We start from the raw sequence: 15,063 nt of genomic DNA, 5'->3' as shown, positions 1-15,063 counted from the left end.
TTGGTGGTACAATTGGACTTTGTTCTGTGCTAATTGCTGTCATTTACCTACTTCCTCTAACCTATTCCTGAATCTGATCAGTAGCCCTTTGCCAATGATCTGTCATTTATGTTTTCTGAGCATTAGCACTTGTTGTCAGGTTATTTGTAAGTATACTTGGACTTTGTTCTGTGCTAATTCCTGTCATTTTGCTACTTCCTCTAACATGTTCCTGAATCTGAGCATTAGCCCTTTGCCAATGATGTGTCATTTTTTTTTCTGAAATTGAGCACTTGTCAGGTTATTACACTATACAATTCGACTTTGTGCTGTGCTAATTGTTGTCATGTACCTACTTCCTTTGCCAATGATACTTAGCACTTGTTCTCTGAAATGTACCACTTGTTGTTTGCCAATGATACTTAGCACTTGTTCTCTGAAATGTACCACTTGTTGTCATCTTATTTGTAAGGCCAATGATACTTTGTTTCGTCCATTTTCCAGAACACATGGCGTGGTACGTTGTCACTGTTGGTCGTCACACTGGAGTCTACTGCAGTTGGGAGGCTTGCTATGATCAGGTGAATGGATTCAAGGGAGCATGCTACAAGAAGTACAAGACCAAAGACGAAGCGATGGAAGCTTTTCATGGTGCCAAATTTCAACCTACTGAGCTACCGGCGCAACCTCGACCTATTATCAACAATGCCCAATGGGACTGTAAATATATGTTCATGTTATTAGAGGCTTTAATTATCTTAGTTCAAGCTGTAATAATTGTGGTTTTAGTTTCAAAGTCTAAGTAATTTTAGTTTAGTTACAAACTCTACTTTCCTCATAAACTATGTTCAGCTAGGTAACTTCACCTCCTCAATGCAAGTGGTGATTCGAACTGCCTCTATGCGACCAACCAAACAGCGTCTCTTTTTTGAATTTTAGATTCGTACGTGCAACCAATCACCGTATCTTCGCAGCCTGGTTCAACTCAAACGACAACCAAACACGACCTGGTTGCATCCCCAGATCCTGGTTCCGGCCGGCCAGGTTCAAGGGTGCGAGCCAAGCTCCTCAGGGAAGACAACCAATCACACCCATAGTGTTTGGACTTTGGACTCGACCCGTGCACCGGTGCACGTCTCCGCAGCTCACGCACATGCACCATAACTGATCGAGCGTGGGCCGCGACTCTCCCAGAGAAATAACTAAGGGCATGGGCCGGAGGATCGATGACGTGCTAGTGTTCGACGTTGCATGCATCGCTGTGATGGCCTGATGGCAACTCAGCACGGATCTGCCCCCTTTTTTTTTTTCCTTCAACAGTATAGTAATGAATTAGGTAGTGTCCCAAATGGATAATCTATTTAGGCTACTTTACTACGCCATATAAGACCAGTCAGTCCGTGCCTAGCTAATTTAGTGTAGCCCATACTATAGAAGGTGCTGAGAAACTCTTCTCGAATGGCTATCGTGTCAAGAATACAGCTGCATTGCTACCTCGTGCCAAATATATGGATGAGGCCACAGTCCGGTATTACGTCCTCTCTATAAGTAAAGGAACCCCGTACAGAGCACGACTACTACTCACGGTCGCAGGAAAATCATTTCTCAAGAGACGACGACGACGACGGGGGGTGCCGTACGTCGCGATCACGAGGACTCACTCGACACCGTGCCGAGACCGGCCTAGAGGTCTGAGACGGGCAAACACGCACTCGAGATCGCCCGGTCCGATAAGTAGCGCGCGCGGCCGCGCGCACAGGCACATCAAGATATCGATCGGTACGGCTCCGAGCCTAGCTAGGCGCGGCGCTCGAGGGGTCATCGGGGGAGAGTGGCGGAGGCTGGCCGATCAAGATGGCCGCCGCGAGGGAGGACGGCGAGGCCGCGCTGCCGCTGCTGCTGCCGCGGGCGGGAGCGGGCGGTGGTAATAAGGAGGAGGCGTCGTCGTCCTGGTGGAGGCTGTGGGCGCGGGAGGCCGGGCGAGTGGGCTACCTGGCGCTGCCCATGGTGGTGGTGAGCATGTCGCAGAACGTTGTGCAGGTGTCCTCCAACATGATGGTCGGCCACCTCCCCGGCGTGCTCCCGCTCTCCTCCGCCGCCATCGCCACCTCCCTGGCCAACGTCACCGGGTTCAGCCTCCTGGTCCGTGAACGGTGAACCGCGCCCCCCCCCCCCCCCCCCCTTCCGTTTGACCATTTCTTGCATGCCGCTCTGCAACTCTGTGTTGGCATCGTCTTTGTTGCGTGATTCTTGGTTGGATGTTTTGATTTGCGGTTGCATGCCGTGCTTCTCGGCTCCGGTGGGTGCTTCTCGGCTCCGGTGGTCGAGGTCGCTTCTTGGTAGTTTCAGTGAGATTGTGCCAGGAGAATCTTGAGATGCCAACAAGAAAAGAACAACCTTGATCGACAAGTTCTTAGTTTATCGATAGGATACGTCTCGTTGCAGTTGGATGATCACGTGACTTTCGCTTCTTTATTAACTGAAAATTATGATAATGGACAAGTGGATGTGGATGGATGCCTTCCGAACGGTTCAAAATGTTTCGCTGTTCAACTAGTCCTCTAGCGACACGGACGTTTTAGGGAAAAAGGTTATGCAGCCCATGTGTTGTCCCGGTAGCACTAGTCAATTGTGTGGACTTGGACTCTGTGTGTCTTCAACACAATTTCGTCAGCATAATAAGTTGTCCATGTCCACCGCAGCTTTGAAATATGTTTTCTTGGTAGCATTGTTATGATAGTTACAGGGGTATATTTTCGCATCATAATTGTTATGATGGACACAAAATGTCGTTTTCCACAGGAAAATGTGCCATCTCTGTTAGATTGGGGTGTGACGAGAGCATGGGACGTTTGGTTTTCTATTTGTGAGCTATCTGTCCAGAACATGTTAAGTCATGATAATGTCAAAAAAGACATTTGACTATATAAGGAATGCATAATATTCAGTTTAGGGACTTACCTGGTTAGTCATTGTGCCACATTTATAAAATGAAGAAAACAAGGTAATTTGGCATGTATCACTTCATTTTTAAAAAAGGGTGTTCCTATAGCACAGACTAGAGCTAACCTGAAACCTTACTCTCTCTCTTTAGCCGTAACAAAATAGTGCCCATTTCACCTGCTAGTATATATTGATTATTGAGCATCTAATTCGGCTGCTATTGAACACCCAGTAACACCAAGAATCGCCCTTGTGAAACAGATTGGAATGGCAAGCGCACTGGAGACACTATGTGGCCAAGCCTACGGTGCAAAACAGTACCATAAACTAGGTGTAGACACTTACAGAGCAATAGCCACCCTCCTGGTGGTCTGCATCCCACTCTCACTTATCTGGGTGTTCATGGACAAAGTCCTGGTCCTCACAGGACAGGACCTCCTTATCTCCCATGGAGCCGGGAGGTACATGATCTGGCTGATCCCGGGGCTCTTCGCCAACGCGGTGATCCAGCCGATCACCAAGTTCCTGCAGACGCAGAGCCTGATATACCCTCTGCTGCTGTCGTCCATCGTCACCATGGCGATCCACATCCCTCTGTGCTATGTGATGGTGTTCAAGACTGGATTTGGCTACACCGGCGCGGCTCTGACGACAAGCATATCGTACTGGCTGAATGTGGGCATGCTTGTCGGGTACATCGTGTTCTCGAGTTCTTGCAAGGAGACACGCACACGCCCGACGATCGAAGCCTTCAGGGGGGTAGACGCGTTCCTGCGTCTAGCTCTGCCTTCTGCACTCATGATCTGGTAATCAACAATTCAACATAGAGTAGATCCGACATTCATATTCCCGTCTGTATTGGTGAATTTCCCTTTTACCTGTGACTAACAAAATTCAATCCATGTTCTTCGCAGTCTTGAATGGTGGTCATTTGAGCTCCTTATTCTATTGTCAGGATTTCTACCCAACCCAGAGCTGCAGACCTCAGTGCTTTCGATCTGGTACAGAGTGAATCCATGATCACTGTGTGTATATGCAAACACATGATTCTGCTTCTACAGAAATGTTTAACCTTATGATGCTCAAATCCTTTCTTTTACAGCCTCACAAGTGTAACATTGCTCTTCACTATACCTTTCGGACTTGGAGCTGCTGGGAGGTATGATTGTGAACAAACCTAACTTTCATGGAAGATGCTTACTCTGTATCCTTTGAAGCACTTCATCATCTGACAATATCTTCGTAATGAACGTGTGACAGCACACGGGTGGCAAACGGACTGGGCGCTGGGAACCCTGACGGAGCTCGATCAGCAGTCCGCGTCGTGCTTTCCATGGCGGCGATGGATGCGGTCATCGTGGGCGGGACTCTTCTAGCGGCACGGCGCCTCGTGGGCCTCGCGTACAGCAGCGAGGAGGAGGTCGTATCTTTCGTCGCCGCCATGGTTCCTCTGGTCTGCATCACTGTTGTGACTGATAGCATACAAGGAGTTCTCTCAGGTTGTCAGGTTCTTTTCGCTAGCATCTCAAGGCGATTACGACTTCGATTCGCCTAACATGTACTGGTGTTTTCACCAGGCGTCGCCCGAGGGTGCGGCTGGCAACACCTGGGCGCGTACGTCAACCTCGGCTCCTTCTACCTGCTGGGGATCCCCATGGCGATACTCCTGGGCTTCGTGCTGAACATGGGAGCGAGAGGGCTTTGGATGGGTGCCGTCTGCGGCTCCCTGTCACAGTCCACGTTCATGTCCGCTATCACCTTCTTCACTGACTGGCCCAAGATGGTCCGTTCTCCGTCAGCAAAGTTATACACTACTTCGACGAGTTACGCGTTCTGTCTCTCAGGGTGCATTCCGCTTGTTGTGTTTGCAGGCTGAGAAGGCTAGGGAAAGGGTGTTCAGCGAGAAGTCACCGGAGGCTGGGCCGTGATGCCTACTGGAGTAGCGGCACCTCTACATTTACAGTCCAATTTTGCAGGGGAGGCGTGAACGCGTCTGTTACTCGGAAGGGAGAGGGAAATGAGGCCAATTCACGTTCCTTCGTAGTAGGCAAACGTGGTTCTTGCTCGTTATGGCAAACGGGCCAAACCATGCCCGTTTACTCGTCAAGGCAAAGAGGGTTCTTGCTTTCTGCCTCGTTTTCCCACGATTGATTTTTGTATACATGAATTCAGAGAAAAACGGAATCATAACTCTTATTTTTAAATGTGTATTGCACGCATGGAATCCGTCACAATAGTTTATTTCCTTCCGAAAGGGGTAGAGGTCCCCCAAGACGAAACGGAATGATCAAGTGTCTGTCCTAACTCCTTTGAACGACACTAAATTAAATGAACAAGAAGATAATAAATGCGAAATACCTTGTATTAATTTTGGATCAGTCGTCCTATCAGTTACAGTAGCGTAGATCAACCGCCACAAAGTACAATTAATTATATTTTACCGTTACCCAACGGCTCGATTCCTTGAATATATTCCAGGGTACAACGGTAAATACAGCACTCATACATACTTCTCCAACTGGCTCCTCGTGTGGCCTTTTCGTTCCACGTAGCGGACAGTGTGGCTTTCCGCGCGGATGACCCCTTCATCCGGTTTCCTTGATGTCCTGTCCGGGGAGAGAGCCTGGTGCTGGGGAGACGCTCCTCAAATCCCTTAGGGACTCGTATTGCCCCTCCGCCATCCTTCTTAAAGGTCCCTTCGTTCGTCCGAGGGCCCTTCGTTCTCATCCTCCCGTACCCTGCCACCGAGTGCACGGAAAAGCAACCGATCCGTCAAGATTAATCCCAAAGGTGTGCCAATTTTCCGGTTATGCCCCTTTTGCCATTTTTTTTTCAATTTTTCCTTTCATTATTTATTTTCCCCTCAAGGGTATTTTTGACTTTGGGGTCGTTTACCGTTATGTCTTTCCCGAGCTATAAATAGCCCTATGTGGGTCACGTGTTATTTACTTTTACTGTTGTCGCTTTCCTTGCCGGAGGTCCGAAGCCCCCTCGTCGCATATTTGGTAATCATTATGTTCTTCGTTTGTGGTTTCCTTTTTGTGGCTGAATAAGCCTGTACCATGGCTCCCAAGCGGAAGCGCCCTTCGGGCAGTGATGGCGGTCAGACAATGCCGAAGACCATCGTTTTCGCCCGAAGCTTCATTCGTCCTGAGGACGTTGAGCTCCTTGAGAAGAATAGGATGGTTACTGCCGCTAGGGCTGCAGGCTTCGAGGCCATTCCTAAACCAAGGAAAAACGAGGTTGTTATATTCTGCTATCTCCTTTTCGCTGGCCTTCATTTCGAACTGGACCCTGTTGTTGTTGATATTCTTCGTCTGTAGTTGACACCCAATGCCATGGTTCGAATTCAACTTCAGACCAAGACCTGAAACTAGGTTCACTTAAGTCTATTCTCGCAAAATAAAAAAAAAGGCACGAAGAGACACAAATATCCTAAGCCAATGAAATCGATCACACCATTCTGAGCTCCAGGAATGCTTGCGAGCTGACCAGGTGCTCCGACCAAGAGATAACACTTGATGATCGATGATCTCCGATGAGACGTGGAGACCGAAGGTTGGGGAAGGGCCACTTTGCAATGGTTATATTCTTAGAAACAAACATGAATTTCGAGGGGATGCTAGGCCGCCGTTTTATGGGCCTTGCATCCGAGAGTTTATTTGACACGAGTTATTCTAGTTCAGGGCCGTGAGGTACCTATGTCCAGTCGGTGAGCCCCTCGAACCTCCAAGCGAGAGGTCGGGAGTCATCCTTTTGTGAAAGTGAGTATTCAATTATCGAGGGATTCCTAATGAACGGTTATATGTATTTATAGTCCAAAGGAAAAGCCTATAACAAAAGATGATCCTACCCCTTGAATACAAGAGGTTGACCAGGGGTAAAACGGTCCTTTACAATATTTACAATACAATTGTCATTCGTATATTTAGCCTCAGCAAATTCTCACCGTGGGCCCACACATGCCCGGAACAGGGGTTGGAACCGGGAGGCGCTAATCAGCGCGCGTCAGGAGGGCTGCCGGAGCTCGAACCCCGACATCCCACTCCCCTCCCCCGAACCTTCCCTTTTTGAAAATTTTAATTCCCACAACTTTCCATTTTAGAAATATAACAACTTATATACATAACTTTATAATATAACTTCTTATAAGATAAATTTTTTAGCACAACTTCAATAGTGTGCATAACTTATGCGTACAAGTTTGAGATACAATTTGTAAGAATAATTTCGAATTTTCCTTTTTAGAAATTTGTAACACAATTTATACGCATAACTTTTTCCGAACAACTTAGATGATACATTTTATAGTACAACTTTCATGATATACACAACTTATACGCATGATATTTGGCACAACTTTCGCAAGAAATTTGTTAAAAACATTATGAACACATAACTTATACGTATGTACCATATTACTTGGTACAAATGCTATGAAAAAATAATTAAAAAGAAAAGGTGGGAAAATCACACGCATGGGGTGGGTGCGCGCACCACCATTGTTTCGACTTCCGCACAAGCCCATAATTCAGCATATTCCATTCACCCTGGAGCCACCAAGATGTACATGGACCTAAAAGAAAAATATTGGTGGAATGGTATGAAAGCTAACATGGCACAATTTGTAGCTCAATGTGATGTCTGTAAAAGAGTAAAAGCGAAATATCAGAAGCCAGCTGGTTTACTTCAACCATTACCTATCTCAATTTGGAAGTGGGATGAAATAGGCATGGACTTTGTCAATGGGTTACCCAGGACAATTTTGCTGGGCACTCCATATGGGTAATAGTGGACCGACTCACCAAGGTTGCTCACTTTATACCTGTACGCACATGCTTTGGTGGAGAAAAGTTGGCACAACTCTACATTGATAATATACTGAAGCTGCATGGAGTGCCCAGCAAAATTGTTTCAAATCGAGGAACTCAATTCACCTCTAATTTTTAGCAAAGTTTACATAAGTTAATAGGAACTAAGTTGGATTTTAGTTCAGCCTATCACCCTCAAACTGATGGTCGGACGGAAAGAGTAAATCAAATCATGGAGGATATGTTGAGAGCATGTGTGTTTACCTATGGTAAACATTGGAAGAAAAGTCTATCCTGTGCAGAATTCTCCTATAATAATAGCTTAGGCATGTCACCATTTGAGGCTCTTTATGGAAGAATATGTAGAACTCCTCTGATGTGATTAGAAGTAGGAGAGCGTACTCTAATCGGACCAGCTCTCATAAAAGAGGCAGAAGACTGTGTGGCTGAAATTAGAGAAAAGTTAAAAGCAACTCAATCCCGCCAGAAGAGTTATTCAGACAAGGAAAGATGAGAATTAAGTTTGGAAGTTGGAGATTATGTTGATTTTAAGGTCTCTCCAATCCGAGGGACCCGAAGATTTCAAGTTCAAGGAAAGCTAGCACCCTGCTATATTGGACCTTATCAAGTGCTACAAAGGATTGGAGCTGTAGCATACCGTATTTAGTTACCTGAAGGTATTCCATGTCTACCAACTAAAGAAATGCTTGAGAGTTCTAGAAGAACAAGTGTCCACTAATATAATGCTATAGATTTACAAGAGGACCTTAGGTATCAGAGATTACCTATCAAGATTCTAGATACAGTTACAAAGCAAACAAGAAATTGAACAGTCAGGTTGTGTCGTGTGCAATGGAGCCAACACAGTGAAGCAGAAGCTACTTGGGAACGAGAAAATGCTCTAAGAAAAGAGTTTCCCCATCTATTTAGGAACCAACCAAATCTCGAGGATGATATTTATTTTAAGTAGGGTGGGTTTGTAACATCCTAAAAATTTAAACTCAAAAATCACTCGAATTCAAAAACTTCAAAACCTATTTTTAAAATCTAATTTCAAAATATTGCAAAACTATCATTGAGCTCAATTGTTTTTCCATCCATAATCCATCCCCAGCCTAATCTCCTCTTAATTCAGTAATATTCCTATCAGTAAGGACAATCAGCTTCCTTCTCTCTAACCTTCCTATTCTCCCTAAGTCATCACCATCAACTTGCTAATCATTTCCTTCATGTGTGCTCCTGCAAGCCTGTCATCCTCTTTCTATGTCCTTCAGCATGCACACACCAGAACACGCACAAATCATCACACAACAACAGCTCACACTGGCACAATGTGCAAAGCTCCACACGCCATAGCCCCCTTGACGTGCTCGCCGTGCTCTGCTTGAGTGACAGCTTGGCCCGCGAGGTAACCCGCACTGCTGCCCGGCACTACGCCATGCTACCCCTCACCGCGAGCTGGAGCCAGAAGACCTGTACCGTGAGTAGGAGCTTCTAGAAGGCTTTGAGGATGACAAGTCCAACCTATTCCCTTTTGGTCATATTTATCCCAGTTTTCAAACACAACCCATAGAAGCCTTTTTATAAATTGCATCCAATTATATATATGCTCATATTATTTTATTACTTGATCTAGTTAAAACCCGGTTGGATAATCACTCCTTGAATTGATATATCTTGATTATACCTTTATGACATAGGATTTATCGCTAGACATGATACACTCTATTTAGCCGATTACCTTGATATTAATACGCTTAGGAACAGGTTGCTCAACATCATTACTACTCATTTTACAAATGAAATGGTTTTACAAGAGATAAAATATGTTGAGTGTGTTGGTGCGAGTGTGGATTGGGATTTTGAAAAAGTAATAATAAACAACTTAGTGTTGGTGTTTATTTAGATTGGGGGATCAGGGTTCCTTGTGTGGGATGCCTTGGAGTATTGGCTCGTGCCTGTGTGGCTGAGTATGGAAGATATCCGCCTTGTGTTGATTAAGGACTGAGTTGATGTGTCATCTTGCCTAACCCAACTTATCGTACAACCACTTGACCTTTGTGCTGCAAAGGCTTAGCATAAATCTCACTAGCTAGTCTGATAGTCGTCTGTAGGCAGGTGTGCAACGGGAGGCCAAGGAGCAGGCGTAAGCAAGTACTGGATTAGTGGCCCAGTTGAAGACCTCATAGGAAGGTCAGGAATCCCTTGGTTAGCTCCCATGGATGACTAGACATGACTATGCTATGGTGGGTAATGGCTTTGATGGATCTGCACCGGCACTACAATGTTCCTGTTGTGATACCCTACTTGTGGGTAAAGTGTACACTTCTACAGAGTTAAAACCTATTCGAATAGTCGTGTCCATGTGTTGGATTTAGTAGCCCAGTAATCCACCTAGGGGGTACCCAGATGGTAAATTTGTAGGCGGGGAGGATCGCAAGACCATGAACTTGATGGTAACGCAAGGCACAAGACACAAAGATTTATATAGGTTCGGGCCGCCAGTGTAGCGTAATACCCTACGTCCTGTTTTGGGGATTGTATTGCACCCTATGCTCGGGTGTTGGTTGTTGTGTTGAGGGATTGGCCATCTCCTAGGGGTACCCCTACCTCCCCTTATATACTCCGAGGGGTAGGGTTACATGGAAGGAGCCCTAGTTGGTTACAGCAGATGAGATCTAGTTAGATTACAACTGCTTGTAGGGCGCCCTAGATTCTACCTTCTTTATCAAGTCAGGCCAGCCCAATATTGGTCGACTGGACCCTTCATGAGGGTATCTGGGTATCTATAACCGTCAAGCCCCTAAGCGCTGCGGAGTTGAATGGCAGCCCGACAAGAATGCTGAGTTGGATAAGCTTCGCCCGAGTGCTTTCGTCGTCTGGTTGCCGAGAACCTGTGCAGTGCTCAAAGAAAAATCCTTGACCTTCTAGTCTTTGTCTTGTGAAACGCTATGGAAGCATGTCAAGTGATATCCTACGCCTAGCCTTCGAGCCCTTGAGCACGAAAACTAGCGGAGCCACTAAGGCACGCCAACCCGAAGTAGGCACCCAGCCCCCGAGCGTGAGGACTGGCGAAGCCACGGAGGTGCGCCGACCAAAAATAGGTGCCTAGCTCCCGAGCCTGGGAGCTGGCCGAGTCACGGAAGTACACTGAGTCGCCTCTTGCCCCAAGCCAGAAAGGTCAACCGAGCAACAGGAGGGTCACCGAGTCATCTATGGTGCCCAGCCTCCGAGCCTTGAAGTCGGCCGAGTCATGGAAGCGCACCGAATTGCGTCCCGCCCTGAGCCTGGGAGGTCGGCCGAGCGGCAGGAGGTACACTGAGTTGTCTGTGGTGCCCAGGCCCCGACCCTGGGAACCAGACGAGTCATAGAAGTACACCGAGTCACCTCTCGCCCTGAGCCAGAGAGGCCGGCCGGGCGACTGGAGGCACGCTGAGTCGCGTCCCGACCCGAGCTAGAGAGGTCGTCCAGGTGATGGGAGGCACGGCGAGTCGTCTGTGGCGCCTAGGCCCCGAGCCTGGGAGCCGGACGAGCCGCAAAAGTACGCTGAGTCGCCTCCTGCCCCAAGCCAGAGAGGTCGGCTGGGCGACGGGAGGCACATCGAGTCACCTCCCGACCCGAGCTAGAGAAGTTGACCGGGCAATGGGAGGCACGCCGAGTCGTCTGCGACGCCTAGCCCTCGAGCCTTGGAGTCGGACAAGCCGCAGAAGTACACCGAGTCACCTCCTGCCCCAAGCTAGAGAGGTCGGTGTTGGGCATACATCCCTAGGCCCACGAGTAGGCCTTGTACGGCCCACTCAGGGACATACTCGAATGAGATTAGGATATAGGAGGATACACCGCAGGGTAACATAGCCTCCACGGACTCTTGAAGACTAGTCAGAATAGACAAGGAAACTACTCTACCGATTAGGAGAACTCTGTAACCATGTTCGACTAGGGCTCCACCATGTAACCCTGTTCTCCCGACTATATATGGGAGGGCAGGGACCCTCTCAAAACAACAGCTAAGAAGTTTAATACAATCAACACACAGGACGTAGGGTATTACGCGATCTAGCGGCCCAAACCTATCTAAATCGTGTTCCTTGCGTCGCCATCGACTCCTTGATTCTCGACAACACCCACCGCACAAAAGACAAACCTAGGGTACCCCCTAGGCGGGTTGCAGGTCTAAAACACCGACAGCTGGTGCGCCAGGTAGGGGAAGTCGCCGAGTCTCTTCGCGCGAGATCGATGGCATCAGTCATTGTCAAGCCTGTTTTCACCTTTGAGGCAGGAGCAACCTTCATCTTCGGATCCTAGCTTTGCATCACTGACGGTGATGGATCGTTTCAGCGCCGCATCATTAGCAACCAAGAGAAGGAGCATCTCGACGAAAGCTTTTCTCAGCAAGAAACAGAAAATTTCACCGAGAAAAACCAAGTTTTCAACGAGTGGCAGGAGGCACGCTAAGTAGTTTCTGAGCTGTAAAAAGACAATGCAAACATTATGTAGCATAGTGTATATCATTTAATAATTGGACAACTCAGAAGTTTAATTCACTGTAGAAGTAAATTCTTGCACGTCCTGCTCTTGTAGGTCATGTAATTTCCTCGGGTAGTTAGCCTGTTACGTTTAAGCACCTATAGGGCTGACTTGATGCTCGCATATAGGAGACCCGCAGGATGAGTCAAGGTTTCACGGATTAAGGCGTGTGGTACCCGAGTACTTTAGCAACCATTAAGAGGGACGGACAAGCCACAAAGCAGTCGGAACTGTGCGTGAAAGCAAAAGCGTGAGCTGGGCACTTGTAGGGTGCAGCCCCCGACTACCCGTTTAGTGGGCGGACCAAGCTGTATAAGCAGTCGGGACACGACCAAGGTGGTCGGCAAAAGTCATAGAGACATGGAGGAGCTGAGGCATATGTAGGTATACGCGTAGAGCGATGTTGAGTGGAGGAGCAGGCCGTGGGTAATGGCTTTAATGGATTTGCACTGGCACTACGATGTTCTTGTTATGGTACCCTACTTGTGGGTAAAATGTACACCTCTACAGAGTTAAAACCTATTCAAATAGCCGTATCCATAGTCTTGGACGAGTTATGGCTTGGTCACATAACTAGCTAATTGGGAAAGATGGGAAAACCTTTTGGTGTAAATTGGATTTTGAAAATATCCGGCAAGTGTGCCGTGTGATACCGTGGACGGGGTGTCCAGTAGCACTTAAAATTGTGATCTTTTGTGTAGGATCACCCCACTCTTTCACAACTACTATAAATGTGGTATATATGTGTTTTGCAAAAACCTCTTTATAAAATCAAACCTTGCATGTGTGTAAAAGATTGCTTTTTGCAAAATAAACCTTGGCCTATTCCTTGAATTACCCTTATGCATGTATTCTATTACCATTTTTCATAGAGTGGGGTTGGATTTGCTAAGTACGTATGTACTCATCCTTGCTTTGTTTGATACAGAGGAAGGCCCGGACTACGTCGCTGGTGAAGCTTTCGAGTAGAAGGTCACCTTCGCACCCAACTTGCCTGTGATGTTGGGCTATTTAGGATGTTTCTGCTGTCGTGTAGTGCTGCGTGCTACTTATGGACTTGGATGTCCATAGGTTGCATCTATAGCCTGTTTGTGTTGTATCTCTTTTGGTTCTATTCTACCCGACCGCTCCCTAGTAGTTCTATGACTTTTCAACTACAACCTTCCTGGGACTGGTATTTGTATCACATTTAGGTATTATTTGGTTCCTTTAGTCTCGGACTAAAGTTTAGTCCCTCCCCCCTACCCTGTTTGGATCTAGGAACTAAAGTCCATTAAGGCAGATGAACAAAGATGAAAATACCCCTAATCAATACACAAGGGAGGGTTCAGGACGGGTGGGAATGAGCAATAAATGAGGGGTAGGGGTGTCATCCTAGGCTTTTAGTCCCCTTTAATCACCCCAAGGGACTATAGGACTAAACCCTTTAGTCCTCCTTTTAGTTCCTATGTTTGGCAGTTTAGAGACTAAAAGAGGTCAAAAAGGAGGGACTAAAGTTTAGTCCTATGGAACCAAACATGCCTTTAGTCATTGTGCAAATGGGGGCACTTCAATGAACCACCACCCTCCGGCAGCGGCAGCACAAGGGTCTCGATCTTGGAAACCTCCCAGGGGTCATCAGTGGCGAGGCTGTCGATGTCCGCATCGTCGTCGCACTCGGCGACGGTGAAGGTGACGGCGTCACCCGTGCGGTAGTACAACTCGTACCGGTTGGACGTGCTAGGGATGAGGCGGAGGCAGCCAGCGAGTAGGTAGAACGTGCGGACGGCCTAGTGCAAGGAGTCCTTGAGGTTGGAGATAATGGTGGCGACATCAGCGTCGGGGGCGAGGTGGTAGAAGAAGGGGCGCTGGATGGGCGTTGTGTGGAGCCACAAGATGTCTAAGAAAGGTGAGCGGGAACGAGGTCTCCAGCGGTGAAGGAAATGGAGGCACGATGGTGGTGTTATGAACGCGAAGACAAGGAGGCACTGAGAAGGCTCCTGCAGGTTGCTGCTGCTGGTGCGACGCCACAACCATGGCCATCGCGTCCGCGGATATAGGGATGATCAAGCAGATTTATTTGGAAATACTAAAGGGAGGTAGCCAATAATCACTACTAGAAAAATGATCTCTAGTCCCGAGGCTTTGTACCGGTTCAATTTGGACCCGGTACTAAAGGTAGCATTAGTACCGGATCCAAATTTGAGATCCTCGGAGGCCCTCTAGTACCGGATGGGAGCACCCTCTAGTACTGGTTGGAGCCTCCACCCGGTATCGGTACTAGAGGGTGACCTCTAGTACTAAATGGAGCCCCTATTCAGTACTAGAGGGCCTCCGGTCCACCAACCGCCAACACTTAGATTTCCACGCGCTCCATTATATCCTCATCCTCCGCTCCGCCTCCCTCATCTGCGCATCTGTCTCCTCTCCCATATCTCTCTCCTCTATCTCCTCTCTCTCTCTCTCTCTCTCTCTCTCTCTCCCCCTTCCTCTTCCTCCTTTGCTCTCACCGGCCGACCCCTTCCTTTGCCTCCCTTCCCCTCCCTTCCCCTCCCCCCTTCGCTCGCCCCTTACTTGTGGTGAGGAGCAGCGGCGGCGACGGCCTGCGGCGGACGGAGTGGGCGTGGCTGGCGAGCTGAGCGGGAGCAGCATGTGGAGCGGGCGCGGCTGGCGGAGGAGGCCAGCAGAGGAGGGACAGAGGAGGAGGGGTGGTGGGGGTGGAGGAGGAGGAGGCGGAGGGACGCCGGGGCCGGTGGGGAGGGGTGGAAGGGGCGGAGGAGGGGTGGCGGGGGTGGAGGAGGAGGAGGCGGAGGGACGCCGGGCC

At 48.2% G+C, this 15,063-nt stretch overlaps 1 protein-coding gene across 1 annotated transcript; it reads left to right on the top strand.

Annotated features, from left to right (window-relative positions):
* The first annotated feature begins 1,594 nt into the window (after positions 1-1,594).
* LOC101757321 (protein DETOXIFICATION 14) lies at positions 1,595-5,154 on the top strand. The gene is made up of 7 exons (XM_004969513.4): positions 1,595-2,121; positions 3,184-3,728; positions 3,837-3,923; positions 4,025-4,081; positions 4,183-4,421; positions 4,500-4,705; positions 4,794-5,154. Exons 1-7 carry the CDS (start codon positions 1,834-1,836, stop codon positions 4,848-4,850), a joined length of 1,479 nt encoding a protein of 492 aa, XP_004969570.1. The 5' UTR covers positions 1,595-1,833; the 3' UTR covers positions 4,851-5,154.
* Positions 5,155-15,063: the final 9,909 nt, after the last annotated feature.

Source organism: Setaria italica, chromosome V (assembly GCF_000263155.2).
Source record: "Setaria italica strain Yugu1 chromosome V, Setaria_italica_v2.0, whole genome shotgun sequence".
Lineage (NCBI taxonomy): Eukaryota > Viridiplantae > Streptophyta > Magnoliopsida > Poales > Poaceae > Setaria > Setaria italica.
Note: the sequence above shows the minus strand (reverse complement) of the source record. Positions and strands in the feature narration are given on the sequence as shown.